Below are 19,012 nucleotides of genomic sequence, written 5' to 3'. Positions count from 1 at the left end.
AGGAGCACTGAGCAGGAGCACGGACATGTGCAACAGAAAAGCCCTCACAGCAGTTTCTGCAGCTTCTCCCCAGCCCTGACCCTGCTGCGGGCTGTTCCTCAGAGCCTTTTCTGCAGAGCTTTCGTGCCCCTTGGGAATTATTCTGATTTACTGAAAACACACCGGATCGTTCCTACCTCCAGTCTGTCCAGGTGGTATTGCCAGCGTTGGGTGGGACTCACCTCAGATGACCTTTCTCCAATTCACAGTGTTTTTCCTAAATTCTTGGCCATGGAGTCATAAATACTTGAATAAACCAAATTAAAAAAAATAGTTTAAAACGTTTTTCTGTATTTCTCCATTTATGCTTTTTTTCCCCTTTTTCTAAGTGCATCAAAGAGCGCTAGAAGTGACGCAGCACATGGCAGTCGTTGAGTATTTCTGCAAACCAGGGATATTGGGAAAAGACAAGGCTGAGTGTGATTTTGTCCCTTCAAAACTTTCCTGGAAGTTACAGGACAAGCGTGCACAACATTTTTAAAACACAAGAAAAAAGATACACCTTCATGAAGCTCAAACGCTGCCCCCAGCCATCACCGCAGCATTTTATCCCGGACGTTTTGTCCGTGAATTTAACTGTAAAATGCCAATTCTTTGCCCATCACTTTCCTCTTCGGGCAGCCCCGGGGAGCTCCGCAGCCCGGCTCCTGCCCGCCCGCAGCCTGGGCGCACACCAGGAGAGGGTGCCAAGCCCCCGGCTACCGGCTGTCACAGGGAAAGCCCCGCTCGGGCGGGCTCCGAGCCACCCGGCTGCAAGAGCTGCGATGGAAATACCAACCGACCGACCCTGGATCTGGGGGGAAAGATCTTTTTTTTTTGACCAAAAGCTGCCCAATACCTTTAGCTCTGTTTCAGCGGTATCGGCTGGAAGTCCCTGAGACCCTCCTGAGGACATTAGGGCAGGAGATATATATATATATATATGTATATATATATATATTTGCTATCTTTAAAAAAAGGATCTGCCTCTTTTGGCTTGCGGCTGGTGGACGTGGGTACCACTCGGGGGGTACAGCCGGGCTTCTGGAGATCGAGGAAGCCCCACCTAAGAGCTGCGAGGCAGGAGCATAAGGTACCAATTCAAGCTGCAAAGCGACCGGGAGGTTTAACAGGAATAAAACCTGGCTGGTCCATGAACTTTCAGAATGACTGTCACCAAAAAATTCACCAGCGCTGGGAGGCGCAGCGTTTATACCTAAAGTCACCCGAATTCCTGGCTCTCCACCCTGCTTTTAACACTCTTTAGGGATTAAAGGATAACGTTAATGTTGCTCCAGCGAGCAGACCCCGAGGGAGAGAGCCCCCGGAGAGGGGCCGCGGACCCTGGTGCGGCTCCTCGGGCTCTGAGTGTATTTTAAAATCACCCCCGCCTTCCACGGTGACACCCGGGCTGCGAGAAACTCCCCGCAAACCCGCAGCCCCCACGCGTGTCCCCGCCGGGGGAGGCTGCGGCATCGCCGCCTGCGGGCAAAATAGTCACGATCGCGGCAGGAATAAAGTGACTCTTCAGGGGCCGCTCCGCAGCCTGCAGCAAAACGGCGTGAAAGACCCCAAACCGGCTGCGCAGGGGAGGGGGGACCCGCTCCCACACACACCGGGGACTCCCCCCCGCCCCGCCCGCCGCGGGTGTCGCAACCGCGCCCGGCCTCAGCCGCGCCCCGCGGGGAGGGGAAGGGGGGGGCGGCGCGCAGGCAGCGCGCAGGCAGCGCGCAGGGGGTGCGGGCAGCGCTGCCGGCCCCGCGCCCCGCCGCCCCCCGCCGCCGATGCTGTCGGTGCCGGTGCCGGTGGCGGGCGCGGGGGCGGCGCGGGGCGCGGGCTCCCTGCCCCCCCGGCGCACCATGTGCAGCGGCGTCGGCTGCTTCTGGGCGCTGCTCTCCGCCGGCCTCCTGGCCGCCTGCGCCGCCGCCTTCCTCTCCCCGGCCTGGCTCCTGCCGCCCGGCCGCTCCGCCGCCGGCTTCGGCTTGCTCTGGCGCTGCGCCGGCCCGCCCCGCGCCTGCCGCGGCTCCGCCGGCCCCGGCGGCTTCGGAGACATCCCCTCCGGGTCCTGGCAGGTGAGCGCCTCCGCGCCGCGGCGACCCGCCCCCCCCCCCCCCCCCGCCTGCCCCGGGCTCCCCGGCACCCCCTCGACATGCCCCAAGCTCCCCGGCATCCCCCATCACTCCCCAGCATCCCCCCCTGCCCTTCCCCAAGCTCCCCGGCATCCCTCCATCACCTCCCCGGCATCCCCCCTGCCTGCCCTGGGCTCCCCGGCATCCCCCATCACCTCCCCGGCATCCCCCCTGCCTGCCCTGGGCTCTCTGGCACCCTCTCACCCCCGTCCTCCCTCCCACATCCCCACAGATCTGCCTCAGCCTCTCCAGTATCTCTCTGTCCCCCTCACCTCCCTAAAGTCCCCCTGTCATCACGCCAGCATCCCCCGTTCTGGCCCAGGTTCCCCCGCATCCCCTCATCCTGTCCCCCAGCCCTGCCTCAGCATCCCTGTCCTGCCCTGAGCATCCCGGGCATCCCCTGCATCCTCCATGCTGCCCCCAAGCATCTCCTGCATCCCCTCATGCTGCTCTCAAGCATCCCTTTCATTCCCTGCATCCCTTTCATCCCCTGCTTGCCCCGTGTCCTGCCTCTCAGCACCCCTGGGTGTCCCGTGGTCCCCGTGGGGCCACATCCCTCTTTAGGATGCTCAGCTGCACTTGGGATGCTGCAGAGTAGCCTCCCAGGTGCCTTCGTGGCGGTGTGGCGGTCAGTGCAGCCTGAGCGTGGCCATGGGGCACATGCTGGCCGTGGCCCTGGCAGTGCCGCAGGGCTGACCCAGCCACCCAGCCCAGCCAGGGCTCCCGGACATGCCTCGACACCGGAGCCTCAAATCCCTCTGACCTGCCCGGGCGAGCTCCTGCGTGGCCGTGTGGGAGGGAGCGGGGGGGGTAGCAGGTGAGGTTTGGTGCTCCGCGGCGGGGCATCAGGCATCGCTTGCCGGCCGGGTTTGCTGAGCGGTCGGGGAGCAGGGAGATGGCTGGAACTGCTGCCCCTGGGACACGCCGATCCAGAAATCAAGCCTGGCCGTGGGGGACTGCAGCCGTTCCCCTGCCCAGCCAGCCCTTTGCCAGGTTTTGGGAGGCAGGAGGTCGAGGCCTCCCCGCTTGCCCCGTGGGGCCTGGGGTTGCTGCGGTGTCCTGGCGTGACAAAGAACCACCTGTCCCCACTGGGTGTGTGGGGACCACACAAAGCCTGGCCCTGGCATCCCACTGCCCACTTGCCCCTGCTCTTTCTTCCTCCTTTCCTTTCCTTTCCTTTCCTTTCCTTTCCTTTCCTTTCCTTTCCTTTCCTTTCCTTTCCTTTCCTTTCCTTTCCTTTCCTTTCCTTTCCTTTCCTTTCCTTTCCTTTCCTTTTATTCTTAGCTTCTTACCCCGAGGTTGTGAGTGTGATTTCACTACCGCTGCTCAAAACACACGAGCTTTGACTTGCTCTGGGTCGCTCCGTTGCAGAAATCCCAATACGAGGGCTAAATCCCGAGAGGTCGTGGCTGTGCCAGGCACAGTGGGTGTCAGGAGCTGAATTTCTCAGCCTGCCGTGAAGCCGCGCTGGTCTCTCTCCCAGGACGCCAGGTCTGCGTGCGATCGCTTGAATCCCGTCATGGTCCTTAAAATTGTTGTTAAAGACCAATAATGTGAATTGCAAAGAACCGGCTGCATAAAATCCTTCCTATTTATATAAAAACGTGCAAAAATGCTGTCGTTGCCGTAAGTTGGCCTTTGTTCAGATGTTTTTGCAAATGTAATTCAGATAAACACTTCTAAGTAATAACAAACTTTAAAGATAAGAATGAAGCTCGGCAGTGACTCATTTGAACAAGCTTCAGCTACACACAGCCTCAGCCGTCAGCCTCTGAAAACACTTTAGATCCAGAATATAACGTAACACAAAGCCTCTGAGCTCCTGAGCTTGGGCTGTGGTAAGGATGAATAATATCAGGGTGCCGAGAGGAGTTTACAGGGGATTTTGGTGAGACATCTTTGTCTCCTTTGTTAATACCACCCAAATAATTCATGGCCAACAAACAGCGCAGTCTCTTTCAGGGGAAAGGGCTCCCCTACCAGCTTTGGCCATGCTGAGGAAGAGAATACCTGTTGTGATGGTTATTTGATGGGCTGGAATATAATAAAATATCCCTGACAGCTTTGCTAAGGCAGGCAACGGCTTTGGCTTCCGTGCATGAGCAGCCCCCCGAACCCGCACACCTCGGTGCTCGGGATGGGGGCAGCCGAGTGCTGTGAGCCCCGTCCGCAAGTTCAAGCAGGAGATTCTCCTTTTTGGAGCGATGGGGAAATTGTGGCTGTTTTTTCTTTGCTTTTGGAACTTGTGATGTTCATTTCCAATCTTTCAAGCAAACTTGTGGGCAGCTTCTTCTTTACATGGAAGTCGAGAGCCTAACGTGGATGGGAGCCCAGGGGCTTCTGAAAACAGCCACCAGCTTTTTGCTGAGGTGGTGGGGGCTGGTGAGGATGGTGTGAGGCTGTGGGGGCAAAAGGAGAAGAAGCTGACATGGGGATCAGGAGCTCTTATAGGTGGTGGCACATCTGGAGAGGTGCTGAGAGCACACCTGGGGGGATGCTGGGAGCGCACCTTGGGGGGATGCTGAGGGCACATCTGGGGGGGGTATGCCCACCTGCAGTGCACAGGGGGTGGGAGCAGCCCGCAGCCGGGATGTCCATCCCTGGGGAACGTTGTTCTTTTTGTTTCCTGAAGCCTGTGCTTACCCATTTCAAATGTTTCCCCGTTCAAATGTGCGGATTTGATGAAGGGGTGGGGGGGGGGGTGTTCAGCCCTGGAAATGATCGTTATCCAGTTGTGCCTTTGCACTTGGGGGATTATGTTAATCATGCTACAAATGATGCTTTGAATCATGTCTAGAGGTTAATTAACATGCCTTTCTTCTCTTAAGAGGGCCTTCATGTCTGCTTAGAGTCGCTGGCTTTTTTCTGCTTCCTTTCATAATTACTTTGCAGCTCTCTAATATCGTGGGTACCTTTAGTTTAACCCTGTCAGTGCTGCTGGGGCTTTGCACCGTGCTCTGCATCATGATGGTGATTTGATGGGGTGGAATATCATAAAATATCCTCTGACGCCTGGAGATGTTGTGGCCAGGCTGTCTCGTGCAGGCTGAGACCTTGCAGGAGCTGATGGAAACTGGAGAGGGTCTGGCTGGAGCCAGGTGAGGAGAGAGGATGATGATGGGGATGTTGCCCAGGGACCACAATTGATGGAAAGAAGGATCCATTGTGGGAGGAACCTGGAGTTGTGAGGGATGGAAAGGGGCATCCCGAGGGGTGCAGGCGCCGTGGGGAGAGGGCATTGCTCTTGGGAGACCAGCAGGTAGAGCTGGGAAAAACAGGGGAGCTTTTGAGCTCTGAGCTGCTCCTCGCATCTCACTACTTTTCTTTTTTTTGGTGCCAGATCGCTGTGTGTGTGCAAAATAGTGCTTTATCCTGAGCTAATTTATTTTCTCTTTCAGTGGGAGCATTTGGCTCATGGGTTCCTGTCTCAGCACTGCACTTCAGAAGCTAGTGCTGCTTCATTTCAAATGTCTATTTTTATTTTTTTCAGATAGTCTCCAATTATTTTCAGGCTTTGCCAAGCGTGTAATCTAAAATAACAAAAGCAGCTGATCAGCCCATGGTATTCAGGTTAAAACCACATGGACCACTTGCCTATGAAGCCAGTGATGCCCTGCTGAAGCAGAGCACAAAATAACCCGCTCAGGACAGGGGGAAAGGCTTTGCACGGCCCCAGGAGTTCCCTGGAGTCTTTCCTGGGTTTTTACCCATAGCAGGACTTGAAAACATTCAGCAAACCTTAGTGAAAATGCACAGTAAACCAGCTTACCCTTTGAGGAGAAAACGCTGAAAGGTTTGATGAACCTTCTCTGCTGGTTTCTCGCCGTGTCAGTTCAGCACTGGGTTCCCGACATCATCTGAGGTTTGCCCGTTGGGGTCAGCTTTGCCGAGCTACGAGCAGCCCCGTTCCCAGTGAAAAAGCACGCGGGGTGCTCGTGGAGATGGGAAGGTGTTTGGAAAAATTCATGGCTCCTCTTCTAGCACAGGCTGTGGCACAAGGAGAGCTGAGCCTCTGGGGGCCGTGTATCAGGCCGGTGTGTTAATTTGGGATTATCAGGAAATCAGCTTTTATCTCCTCATCCTAAGAACTTCCCAAGAGAGCAGATCCTTCCCTGCTTACTCTGTCTACAAGTCAGTTTGATTTTTAATTGCACTTACACGACCTTGGCAAGAAGCGTAAGTGCTCAGCGATTCTTGAAATCACCGTCTTCCTCTTTACCCGTATGACTTTGCAGTAGACTTTATCTCCTCTCATTAACCACCCAGAGTTCTGTGACCTACATTAACAGAACAGAAAATATCTGGTGCTGGGGAAACCTGTAATTCCTGGGCGCTGGCCCCGAGCTCCAGTGCCTGAGTAGCAAAACCATGACTGACCAGTGAACCGCTCACCGCTAAGCTGGGCTGAAATGGGTGCTGAGACAGGACCAGCTTATGGGTGGGCCGTGGAAGGTCAAGTGGATTGAAAACACAGACAGGCTGCTCTCGGGGTTGTTTCTACCAACTCTGCTCTCAACAGGAGACAGGGGCGTTCCCCAGCCCAGGGCGATGAGCCCAGCTTTGCCGCTGGCATCAGGAAAGGGCTTATCCCAAGGAAGGATAAGAGTGTGGGTAAGGTGGTCTGATCTGGTGCCCAGCCACAGCGCACTGCTTGCTGCCTAATTAAACTTTCATTAAGTTTGTTCTCCTCTCTTGATGGAGGTCACAGGCACACCATTGATGTGCTAATGTCTTACTTTTTTCCTCCTCTTTCACCACTATCCATCATCCTCTTAGATAAAGCAGTGCCATTAGGAACTCCTTCCCAGATGCAATGGCACTGGAAGACAGACAGCCGTAATTTATCAGACATATTATCTGTATCTTATTTTCTCCCTAATTAAAAAAATGCCCTTTTTTTTTCCCCCCTTGTATGGGTTTGGGCGTTAACCCCTCTGGTGTTTGTGTTGCATGCCCTGATTAGCTTGAAAGTGGGAACGTTACCTGGAAGGCCAGGACTGGCCGAGCTGTGTCTGGTGGGGATTTGCTGAATTTTGTGTGTGAGCAGCTAAATCCAGGCTGGGGAGAAGGACCCCCCTGTGCGTGCTGTGGCAGGGCAGGTCCCCATCCACCAAATCCTTCATTTGAAGGAGCAGAAATGAGGCCTGGAGCCTCATTGCTTCCTCCACATCCCTGCGCCCCAGCCCAAAACACCCGGGCTCAGGGGACTCTGAGCCATCAGCCACCTCCCTGGCAGCATCACGCCTGGGGCTCTGCGTTACTGCTGGGCTGGTCTGGGGAGGTTGGACCCGCTCCTACCGTTCCCATCGTGTGACACCGGGCGCCTCCCAGCGCTGCTGGGCAGGGGACGGCACCTGCACGGGAGCAGGACGGAGAGGGAAGATCAAATGGGAAGGAGGAAGCTCTCAGATGGTGCTGAAAGGAAGGTAATTGCTGGGGAGAAGACAAGGACGTGTGGGATCCTCTTCCTGGCCGTCGCTTCAATGCCGACCAGATGGCGGATGTTTGTTTCTGTGACTTGTGTGGGGGAAATACGAACAAGCTGCGAGGCTCGATCCCCCACCCCTGCGCACACCCAGTCTCCTGCAGAGGCAGGCTGCTCCGCTGTGCCCAGGTGGGTGTTCCTGGGTTGTACCAACATCTCCTGCGCCTTTGCCCAAGGAGAAGGCATCGCTGTTCTGGGTGCAGGGCAGTCTCGCCCAGCGTGGTGTGGATGAAAACAGGGGTTTTAGGGTCTAGGGCAAAACTCACGGGAAGGTCTGGGAGGAGCAAAGGACCTGGTGGCCTCGTGGTGCTGGTGGCAGCGACTCGTGGGGCGCAGGAGCACGCAGAGACCCTGTCGGGCGCCGGGGCGGAGCGAGGGCAGCTTTGCTGCTCCAGCGCCTCTGCTGCCCTGCAGAGAGATACCAGCCCGAGTACTTGCACTGATCCTTCCAGCCCTCTCTTTTTGCGACCGCTCCTCCTCTGCCAAGAGCATCTCAAGCCACGCAGCAGAGCCAGACCCAGCTGCCAACATCTGCATCCGCTTCCCGGCATCAGCCCCTCGTGTGGCCTCCCGGGTCCTTGCCAGCACTGCTGCAATCCCAAACCCCACGTCCCCACTCAGCATCTCTGTCCAGCGCTCATTTATTTTTTTTAACAAGGTTAAAAACCCTGGTGTCCATTCGGTTTCTGCCTCTCCAGGTACAGCACTATCCAGTTTAACCCCAAAACATATTCCCTAAATGAATATTTAATCACACAGAGCTCTCGTGGAAAGGGACCACATGTGAAAAAAGAAAATAGTTTGATTAATTTTGCCCCCCTCTTCTCTTACAGTTGCTTTTACAGCCACTTTTTCTTCAGCTCGTTCAAAGGTTCTCAGACCTTTTCTGCCTCAACAGACGCCCCCAGAAAGCCAGACACGCTGTGACCCTCACTGTCTCTCAGCCCGTGGCTTTATTTCCTAATTATTTAGGGTATTTATTTTCTGCACCCATTTGCAAAGATGCTTAAGCATCTGAGCAGGGCTGAAATACCCAAGCAGTCTGTAACCTTGCCTTCAGCCTCGTGCTCTGGGTACCACAGGGCCCAGCCAGGGTGGCAGCTCTTGGGGTGGTCAGGTTCCAATTAATAAATTGCATTAATAAATTAACATGCATTGTAGCGTGACCCAGCGCACAGGACACGATGGCAGGAGCTTTGCCAACTTGGTTTATCTCCCAAGCCAAACATTGGGTACCATTTCTCAGCACTAACTCATTGGACTGGACAGTTTTTTCTCCCTTTTCCCTTTAAACTGTAGAGGTGATGGGTGCTGGCTTCAAAAGATGGGTTAACTTTTTAAAAAAATTTCATTAGAGATATTAAGTGATTCTTCCCAGGATGGTCATTGTGGGACATCTTGATTTTTTTGGTGAATGAAACAGCATCTTCAGCAGATTTATTGCTTAGTGAATGGCATAGCCATGGCGCGTGTCAGACCTGTAAAATATTAAAATAATGGGTAGGGGATTGTTGTTAATCGGAATTTATTACGCTACATAAAGGCATATTTACAGTCCCACCAGGGGACTATTAATTTGTTTGGGGATAAACAATTAATCTCCCTGGGAGTGGGAGCAGAAAATCTGACACGGTTTTATGTCTTTTTCCCAGCGCAGCAGAGGCAGAAGAGCGCCCAGCCCCGGGCTCGGGGGGCTGCCCTGGTGCGGACGGGGCCTGGGGGGCCTGGGGTGAGGCAGCCCCCGGGGCAGCGAGGTCCCGCTTCTCCCCAGCCAGGTTTGCAGCGGGAGCTGTGCTCTCTGCTCTGATGGATGGGCTTTTTCCTGCCCCTGCCTGAGCTGGGCTCTCGATGCATTGTGTTTGTTTCCCCCCCGCCATCTATTTTTGGGTTTTAGCTTTTGCATCCTGTTTCCTGCATCCTCTCAAGATGCAACAGGCACAAACAGAGAGGAGGGAGGGAGGTGCTGCACAGTTGGAAGGGTTTTTAGCTGCTACTGTTTCGTACCTTTGCTCTGTGGACTTCTTCAACATTTAAGGCTCCATATTTTTCTTTGGAAGCAGCTGTTTGATCTGCAGGTGCGACTCCAGGACAGGGCAGGATGCACTTGGGGTAATTCCCAGCCAAGACCCTGGGAAGGTTACGACAAAAGCAAAAGGTCAGGTTTACAAGAGCACATCCAGGGCTGCCAGGACCGCGCAGCCTTGCTGCCGCCTGTATGAACCCTGATGGCAGGACCCGAACCAGACCCCGCTCTCCTTTCAGCGCAACGCTCACCTGCACCCATCCTGTTGGTGCCTTTTCTCTTGGTGACACGTCCTCAAAAACATCTCTTCCCCCCTTTCTGCGGGGATTAGCAGCCTGGGTGGCTCATGGGCTGTTTCCAGCAGGAGCTGGGCGTTTGGAGGGGATTTGTGCTGCCGTAATTAAGGTGAACCTAGATCATTAAAAACAATACGCTTCACACGAAAGAGGAGCAAGCCTGCTTCACAAGACCCCTTTCTGCTGAAAAATTCATCGCTCTAAATAATTAATGGTCCTCGCGAAGGAGGATGGTTTGTGTGTTGCCGGGTGGAAGGTGAAACGCAGGCGCCGGGCAGAGTAATCCTTTTTTTTTTTTATGAATCCATATTTCCTCGCCGCGCTGCTGCCCTGTGGCTGCTGTCCCTGCGGGGCCCTGTGCCCAAAGAGTGCCTGTGCCATGGGGTCACCCCGATATCATGGATCCCTCCTGCTGTATGGAAGGGACGAGGGGCCAGTCCCATCCCAACCTCATCTCTTTTGCCCTGGAGCAGCCTTTGTCTCTGGGGGTCTTGGTGGCTTGGCGGGCACCGGAGAGGAGCAGATAGCCGTGCTGGCACAGTCCCTGCCAGGACAGCCTCTTGGTAGCCGTTTGCACTGCTGTGCTTTTTACATTGCACGTCAGGAATTAATTTATTGCCAGGACAGCATTTGCATTGCATGTGTGGTGTATGAACAGGCGATGCTGATGCGATGCTGATGCGATAAGATGCTGATGTTTAATCCCTGCACAGCACCGGGGGAAGCGCTCACAGCAGGGTGTCGGGATGATGCCCGCACTCCCCTGGCCCGTCTCTCACCAGCACCAGTGTGTCCCTTTCTGGCGTGGTGGCAGCTGCCCGGCAGGACCCTGCAGGCAGCGGCTCTGCCACCATGGCACCGGCCGGTCCAGCCGCTAAAAAACAGCTGTGCAGGAAAATAACACCAGTAAATGTAGGGCAGTGCCAGACCCGTGGGGCAGGACCGCTAGTGTGGGAGGGTCCGGAGGGTTTTTAGCTGCTTGGACCCCCCCGTAACCATCACAGGGTCAACCCAATTCCTCTTCCCCTGCTCAGCCTGCTTAAACGCAGCATAATTTACATTTAGCAGATTATTTACTCCTGATTTGTAACCTCTTTGGTGAGGGGGAGCAAACACACACAGGTATTGGGTTTGTTCCTCTAGTTACCGTGGGTGCCCAGAAGCTCAAATATAGGAGGAAAAGTAAAAAAGTGAAATTGTTCATTTCTAACCAGGCCGTGTCAGCAGGGTGAGAGGGCTGGACAGGGCGGGTGGAGGTGGGACCTGAGCTCCTTAGGGCAGCTCCTGCACAGGTTATGAAAATAAGGCTCGTTAGGAAAATGGGGATAAGACCTGTCTTACTGCTGTACTGCTTTAGGGAGCCAAGAGGCAGATGGTACCACAGGGTGACTCACCAAAGCCAGGAGCGTTCCGTGGGATTTGCTGTGAAATGATGGGGCTTGCCGTGGCCACTGCAATGCCGGGACCGAGGTGCCCTCGCGCTGTTTGAAGGCTGCCCTGAGCTGGGTGCTGGAGGAGGAGGCAGCCATCACGGGTCCCCTTGCTGCCCCTGGTCACACCGTGTCCTTGGCTGGGCTGGCACATGTCCCTACTGCTACGGGGACCACCTCGCTGCCAACGCCATCGCGTTGGCAGAGGTGGAAATGTCGCCTGCAATGGGGACAGAAACAGCAGCACTGCAGCAATCGCGTGCCCATACCCAGAGGCGAGCTATTTTTGCCATAAATTAGTGTTTTTCCCAGTTTTAGGCTCTGATGCAGTTTGCATCTGACTGCCAGAATATTAAATAGCAGAACTACATCCACCCCAGCCAGGCGATGGCCAGGGGACAGGCTGTGCTGGCCTCCCCTCTCACCGCCCCTCCGCGCTGTGCCAGCCCCTGGGGAGAAGCAGCCTCCAACACCCCACAGCATCATCACGCAGTGTGAGCGGGGTTTGGATAACGGCCCCAAATGACCCAGTTTTCTTGCAAAAGAGGCTAAATCAAAGACAGGGGGAAGCCAGTGGGGCTGCTGGAGGTGAGCTGGGCTGGGAGCAGCCTGCCGCGTGGGCAGAGCCTGGCTGCAACGAAACCTTTGGCAAAACACCTTCCAATGGCCAGGTGCCATCATGAGAGACATTTCAGCTCTCAGTGGGGACACTGACACGCGTCGCAGGCATCTAATGGCACCTGTGTTAGTGCTGTAGCCCTTCATGCATCTAATACATTTGCTATTATTACCATAACCCAAATACTAATAAACCCTGGGACCAGGTGATGGGGGAGCCACAGGCTCAAGGCTCAATGGTGAACATAAGCAACAGAAGGTGGAAGAGTGGGAGAAGCCGCCCGTGACGAGGCCCCACTTCTCACTTCAGGAGCGGGGATTTGTGGGGAGGTGTCGCGGGGATGGCGGTGGGGGTCACCTCGCTGACGTCCTTGCCGTGTCCTTCCAGACGAGCGCCGTGCTGTGCGCGGGCGGCTGCGCCCTGCTGGCCCTCAGCTCGCTGCTGGCCGTCGTCGCTGTCCTGCTGCCCGGTGGAGCCTGCGAGAGGAGAGTCTGCACCCTGGCCGGCTACATGCAGACAGCGGCAGGCAAGTGACAGAGACTTTGCTCTATGGGGTGGGAAGGTGGGTTTCCCCAGGGTGCTGCCTGGCCGGTCACGGCTGCCTGGATCTCAGCAACGAGGGGACTCACAAACCCTAACCAACGCTGGGAGAAAAGAGAGCAGCCCTTTGCTTCAGCAATTGCCTCCTGTATCCAAGCTTATAAAATCTATTAAAAATTCCCTCTGCCCAAATACGCGGGTCTGCAGCAGAGAGCCTGGGCTGCAGGTCCCAGTCACTGCCCCTGCTCAGGCTCGTGCAGGGCAGGGTGCCGTGGTAAGGACCAGGGTGCCTGCGGGCAGGGCACTGCTGCACCTCCCGGGGTCTGGCAGGTGCCTCCTGTGAAGTTCACAGTCCCATCTTTGTCCCTGTCCTGTGGTCCCTGTGGAGGGACAAACCCCACCATTCCAGGGAGCCACATCTCTGGGAGCTGAACTGTTGGACCAAACCACCCCAACTGGCTGTGAGCCACAACAGGAGATTAAACCTCCCGTTCGTGTCTGTGCCCGAGACTAAACTCCTTTCCTTGGAGAAATCCTCAGGGCTAGCCAGGCTGCGTTATCTGCCTGGCAGCATTCAAGCAGCTTTTGGGGGCAATCCTGTTACATGCTGTCCTCGCCAGGACTCACCCTGCGGGAGCCAATTTGGGAACAGATGGAGGAGCCCCTTAGCTGGGCTGTGGGTGGGCACAGGCAGCTGCTCCTGCCCCATCGCCGGTGACCGATGCCTCCCTTGGAGGCCACGATATGGGCATTCCCATCACCGCCCTGTGTCGGGTGGTGGCTGTGGCCAACAGGTCCCCTGTGTGCAGGACAGAAGCTGGAGGAGGCCCAGGCCAGCGTGGGGATGGCGTGGGGCACCGGGAGGTGGCTCAGGGTGGGTGTCCCACGCAGGAGAGAAGTGGGATGGAAAGGGGTGACCCTGCGTTACCTTTGCTCAACGGGGTGGCACATCCCCACCGCGTCCAGCTCCGCAACAAGAGACAAGCGGGTGCAAATCGAGGGATTAGGAAGAGTCCCTGGGAAGGAAACGGACAGTGGCAGATAAATACAAATGAGGCGCTCCGAGGGGTTTTGGTAAGATTGAACAGGCTGTAAATAAACTGTAGGCTTTAAGCGTTATTGACAAATGAAAATTTACTGGGTACGTTCGAGCAAGTTAATGGGTTGCTTTAAACCCTGGCAGTGCCTTGCTAAGCATTTTATATTGCACTTTTTAATTCTGGTTCGCTGTGGATTAATTCCTTTTCAGAGCCAGGCAGCCCTGAGTCAACAGAATTAAAGGGTTTAATGTATTTGGATTCAGAAACACTGCCCCTCATAATTTTTCTCCCTGTTCCCACCCCCCCAGGAGGAAGCTCTTCATTAGAAACCAGCTGCAGCCCAGCAAGCAGCTGGGTGACAGCAAAACTCCTCCCCCAAAATCACATTATCTCACAGAGGAAAGCAGGGGGCTTAGGGTAGATGAATTTATATGGAAGAGAAGGAAAGCTGAGCAAGCCCATGAGGTTGGATAGAGCAGCTTTTGGTGGTGGTGGGGGCAGCTCTGCCAGGGGAACCCCTATAAAACCATCACGAGATGCTGGCAGAGCAGCGGGAGGGAGGAGGGGGCCACGATTCTCCCAAGCCCCAGGTTCCCCTGAAGCACAGCAGGTCCCACAGGCACCTTTCCTCTACCCATCCTGACATTTTTCCCCTGAAAGCCAAATTTTCCTCCCATTTTCCCATCCCACAGAAACAACTCAAGGTATTTTGCAGAACACTAAAGGCATGAGTAAATAGGCTTAATACTATAAAACATTGAAACTATAAAACTGGCAATCTAATTTCCCAATAAACGGCCAGGTGCAGTCAGCCAGGAGCATGAAACATGCCATAAAGTGCACGAGCAGAGGCACTGGCAGGGCCAGAATCGGTCCCCACAGGCTCTGCGCGGTATCAGACAGATGCCCCAAGCCACACTTACCTAAATCCAGGAGCAGAGGCCAAGCTGAACCAAAGAAGACCCAGTCCTGAGAGCAGCCCCACAGCAAGGGGCAGTCAGGCTCAAGCTATGTCTTTAACTCTTTCCTGCTATTTTTTTAGAGGTCCAAGTTGTGCCTTTTCCAGCCCCAGGAGGAAGGAAGATAGAAACCGCATGCAGATAGAGCAGAGCATTAATTGCAGACGCAGACATGCCATCAGGGTTCAGAGCTGGGCTAATTGCCACCATACGTGGAACACATGATTCCTGCTGCCTGGCATCCACCCCTTAGAAAGAAAAAACCCAACATATGCACAGAAATGACGAGAGGATAATCAGTAATGGACGAGTAAATGAGCAGCAGAGCAACAAGAAAAGGAGGAAGGGTAAAAGACAGAACATTTGCTCAGCTCTCACACCCTGTAAGCAAAGTCAAAGCTGCCCCTGAGAGATCAGAGACAGGGCTCACTCCCTAAGCATGGTGCCAGCTCACTCAAACTAAATTTCTGCTGCAATACCTCCTCCCAAACCTGCCCAGCAGCACCTCCAGAGGGGCTGGAGTAGCCAAGCCGGCCCCATTTATGTGTGGGTCAGCGGGGCGGCCCCAAACCCCACCTGCAGCCCATTGCTGCTGATGGAGAGGGGCCCTGCCCCGTTAGCCCAGGGAGGGCGAATGGGTGCACAGCTGAAATCGTGCCACAGTTGGTTTTCAGTAGAAGTCTCTTTGCTGGTGTTTTAAAAATGGGAGTTAATTCCAGGCAGCAATGTCTCCTGCCATACGGGGCTGCGAGGGAAGGGCAGAGGATGCTCTCCAGGGCTGGCTGTGCCTGTCCAACCTCTCTGGTGGCTCCCAGGCGCTGTGCCAGGGGGACGGGGTTTATAGCTGGCCATGACAGTGTATCTCTGCAAAGCTCTCAGACCAGTTTGCGAGCGATTGCCGGTGGCGAAGCTGCTGGAAGGAGCGTGGAGCCATCACAGCGTCTCAGGCACTGGCTTCACCCGCAGGAACCCGCCGGTGATGCCCCGGGGAGCCCCAAGGCCCCGCTCTGAGCTGTCACATGCAGCCCACGCAGTCCCCAGCAGTGCCACCACATTAGGGGAGAGTCCTGAGTGCCAGAGCAGCCTCTGCCACGGTTCCAGCATGGACCATGCCTGCACCCCAGCTCAGGATCCTCAGGGAACGGCCTGGCCAGGCCAGGGAGGCTCGCTAGTGGAAACAGAGATTTGAGCCGAGGCTGAGTAAACCCCATCAAACAGCAAATCCGGGCAGCTTTCTGCTTTTGGGGCTTGTGGGACTCAGGGAGGGATTACGGGTCTGCTGTTGGATTAAGCCGCTGGCGATCGTGCTCTGGCACCAAAGCCGATGGATCTGCTGCTTAGGGAAAGCAACAGGGCTTCGCAGGCGGGCGGCGGGGACTAGCAGCCTCCCTCTGCAGCTCCTCGTGCTACCCTAAAAGCCTCAAGAAGAACCAGGACTGTGTTTTTGGAAGCTTTTCACCACGCGCTCTCAGGCAGAGGGCTCGTGCTTTGCTGGCGAGCGGTGGTGGGTCCTTTGGCAGTCGGTAGCTGGGGGCACCGGTCCTTTCCCCCTCACAGGAGGAGGCTGCAGAGCTTTGCACCTCGGCGCAGGCACAGCCGAGCGTGAGGGCAGCCTCCGGGGACAGTCCTGCTTTCACCCCGCGCTGCTCTCTGTCTAATCCTACCACCGTCAACTCACTGCTCGAGACAAACCCAGTGCTGAGGGCAAATGATCCTGACCTGCCTGTGCCTTTCTTTTGGTTTCAAAGAGCAATTTCCCAGCATCACTACGACAGAATCAGAACAGCCGTAAGACTCCAGCAAGACAGGCAGAAAGCCCCAGTTATGCAATTCCCTTCCTTAGCCGCGCTTCCATCCCAAGTTTCATGGTCATCCTGAGCTTCTTCCTGCAAAATCTGATTGCGTTCTGCAGCCAAGGTCCCTCTTGCTGGCAGGAGCTGCACGGTGGCATTACAGAGGTGGCCTCAGCTTTGGGTTAGTTAAACAGCAAAGCAAAATGCTGGAGACCTGGTGCTTTTTGAAGTAGCCTGTGATGCCTTAAGACACTGGTCATCAGGTGAGAACACATAGAGAGGGAGAATTGTTCATTTGTAGGTCAGAATGAATCTTTTAAATGTATCGCATCCCAAGGACTGAAAAGCAACCCAGGTTAAAATGGGCTGTGCCGTTCCCCTGGGAGCACTGTGGGACAGGCAGGAGGTTTGTCCTGGCCTCGGGGTGCTGGGGGGCAGCACAGAGATGGCAGGTCCCAGGCCAGGAGGCTGTCCGAGTGCCTGTGTCACAGTACTATTTAGGAAGGCAGCGTGTGGTCACTGTCCCTATCGTGCCCCTGCAGCACCTCTTTGAGGGGACATAAATGGAGCAGACATCTACCCAAGGCAGGGGACAGTTCAGGGTTGGGTGACCAACGCTGCGACCGACACTAAAAATGTTCAAGAATGGCCGAGGAGACGAGGGTCGGAGCTGGTCCTGGACTGTGCAGCCCTTCCCACCCCCTCGCACGCCACCCGGGCCAGGGGCGACCCGCAGCCGGTTTCCTGCTGGGCGTTTTTGTGGCCGTGGTGCCCGGGAGCCCCATCCTGTTGACGCTGAGGGTTGTTTGTGAGAAAACAGCCCTGGGATTTGGAAGAGGAACTTGGCAGCGGCGGCAGGGAGGGGGCAGCGCCCTGTTGTCCAGGCATTGATTTGATTTAAAATCACCCAAAGCTTCCCCCGTCCCTGTTTTAAAAATAGCATCCCGAGTCGCAAGGGCAGCTCTTCTGTTTTCCCCTCGTCTTTCTCTGGAAAGAGCAATGCTCCCATCACAGCTGGGAGTAATTGCCTGATCCTCGTCACCGCTCAGGTCCTCGTGTTCACCCTCTGCCCTCCACATTTCACATCTTATCCTTGCAATAGAGACAGCGACCAACAACGTCGAAGCCCCGGTTCCTTCCCTGGTGCAAGGCTTTTCCCCCCTCTGCTTTCTTTAATTACATTAGCAAAGTCAAAAAACTGCCTTTGGCACATTATTATTCAGTCAGTGAACTCTCACTAATTCCTGACACAACTAATAAATATCTGATGGTGGGAGCCCGCTGCCGGGGCTCTCCTGCAGCACAGCCCGAGAGGTGCTTTGCTCCGGCGCCAATATTCCTTACGCCTGACTTACACGTGCTCTCATTTTTTTCACTTGCACTGATGCAAATCCTCTGATTTGCTGCATTTTTTTCACCAATTTGCTCCAGAATTCAGCTCAGTAAAAGCTGTCACCATGCTGGACCTTGGGCCGGTGTGTCCTGGAGCAGGGACTGCTCTGAACCCTGCGGAGATGCTGGGCACTAGCACCAAAGCCCAGATCATGTTATTCCGTCGATCTCTGCGTGTTTAAGAATTTGCTGAACTCCCATGTTAACAACTATTGGCTTTTCTCCCGTCTGCCTTCCAACTGGGAGGTGTCACCTGGGACGTTGCAGGGGAGCAAAATGAACTTGCCAGCTCCGCAGATCGATGGGCGTAAAAGTGGAACCACAAACACCGACTCCACTCCAGCCTTTTGCCGGAGGAAATTTTTACTTCTGCTGAAATCATAATTTCTCTGTGCACACTTCGGTGCATGCATGCAAGTGACAGATCATCTGGGTTTGAGAGCCATTACGTGATTTTACTTTCAAAACCTAAAATCTTCAGCAGAGAGACAGACCATTGAACTTAGCAGTAAAAGGGAGAGGGGTTGGCTGCTCTCCTAACGGCGAGGCTCCCTGCCCCAGGTTCAGCCTAAATTAACCTTCCCCGGGGTTTAAGTTCATTTCATACGAGGTGCAGAGCTGCTGAAGGAGAAGGGGCTGCACTGTTCAGCAGCTGAGCCCCACTTCACCCTCGGCGAGAGAAGCTCGGGCTTCATTTCCATCTGACACGTGGACAGTTTTCCTTCTTCTGCTTTAGTTCTCAAACTATGGTTTGATTTTCTCCAGGTACAGTTTTGCCATCTGGGTTTGGACCCACTGACTTGGTGGCTTTGCTTTCCCTTCAGCCCAGAGACACGGTGGTAGCAGGGTGCCTGAGCTAATGCCGGGAGCAGCGTATTTCTCAGTAACCTCATTTAGAGAAGAAACCAGCCATGTCCTTCCATTGGTTTCCTGGAGAGGGGCAATACATTTCCAGCGGCATCAGTGACAGAAGCAATATCCTTTCATTGCTCTCGTTGCAAAAGAGCAGTTTTATACTGCAAGAAATAACTAGTTCACTTGTACACAGCATATTTTCTATTCCCTTAAACCTGGGGAAATCCTTGTCATATTAATATGTGGCTGAATTGCTTCTCTTTCAACAGTACTCTGAGGGATTTGAGTTTAGAGCAGTTATTGCACTTGGATGCAGTAACAGTCCATAACAAGTACATTTCGTAAATAATAACAGCCATACCTTTCCACGCAGGCTCGCTCCCAGGAGTTTTTGGGGAGAAATAGCTTTGATTATGGTTCACCTTTCATGGAG

General features: G+C 54.8%; 1 protein-coding gene across 1 annotated transcript in view; it reads left to right on the top strand.

Moving 5' to 3' along the window:
- The first annotated feature begins 1,802 nt into the window (after positions 1–1,802).
- The window catches only part of LHFPL7 (LHFPL tetraspan subfamily member 7), a 60,374-nt gene continuing 43,164 nt past the window's right edge, over positions 1,803–19,012 (top strand). The window contains exons 1-2 of the mRNA XM_068415807.1: positions 1,803–2,090; positions 12,388–12,526. Of these exons, the coding sequence (XP_068271908.1) occupies positions 1,803–2,090; positions 12,388–12,526 (427 nt within the window). The remainder of the gene's footprint in view (positions 2,091–12,387; positions 12,527–19,012) is intronic.

This window comes from Nyctibius grandis, chromosome 18, assembly GCF_013368605.1.
Source record: "Nyctibius grandis isolate bNycGra1 chromosome 18, bNycGra1.pri, whole genome shotgun sequence".
NCBI classification, from domain to species: Eukaryota; Metazoa; Chordata; class Aves; order Nyctibiiformes; family Nyctibiidae; genus Nyctibius; species Nyctibius grandis.
This window is presented reverse-complemented; position numbering and strand designations above follow the sequence as displayed.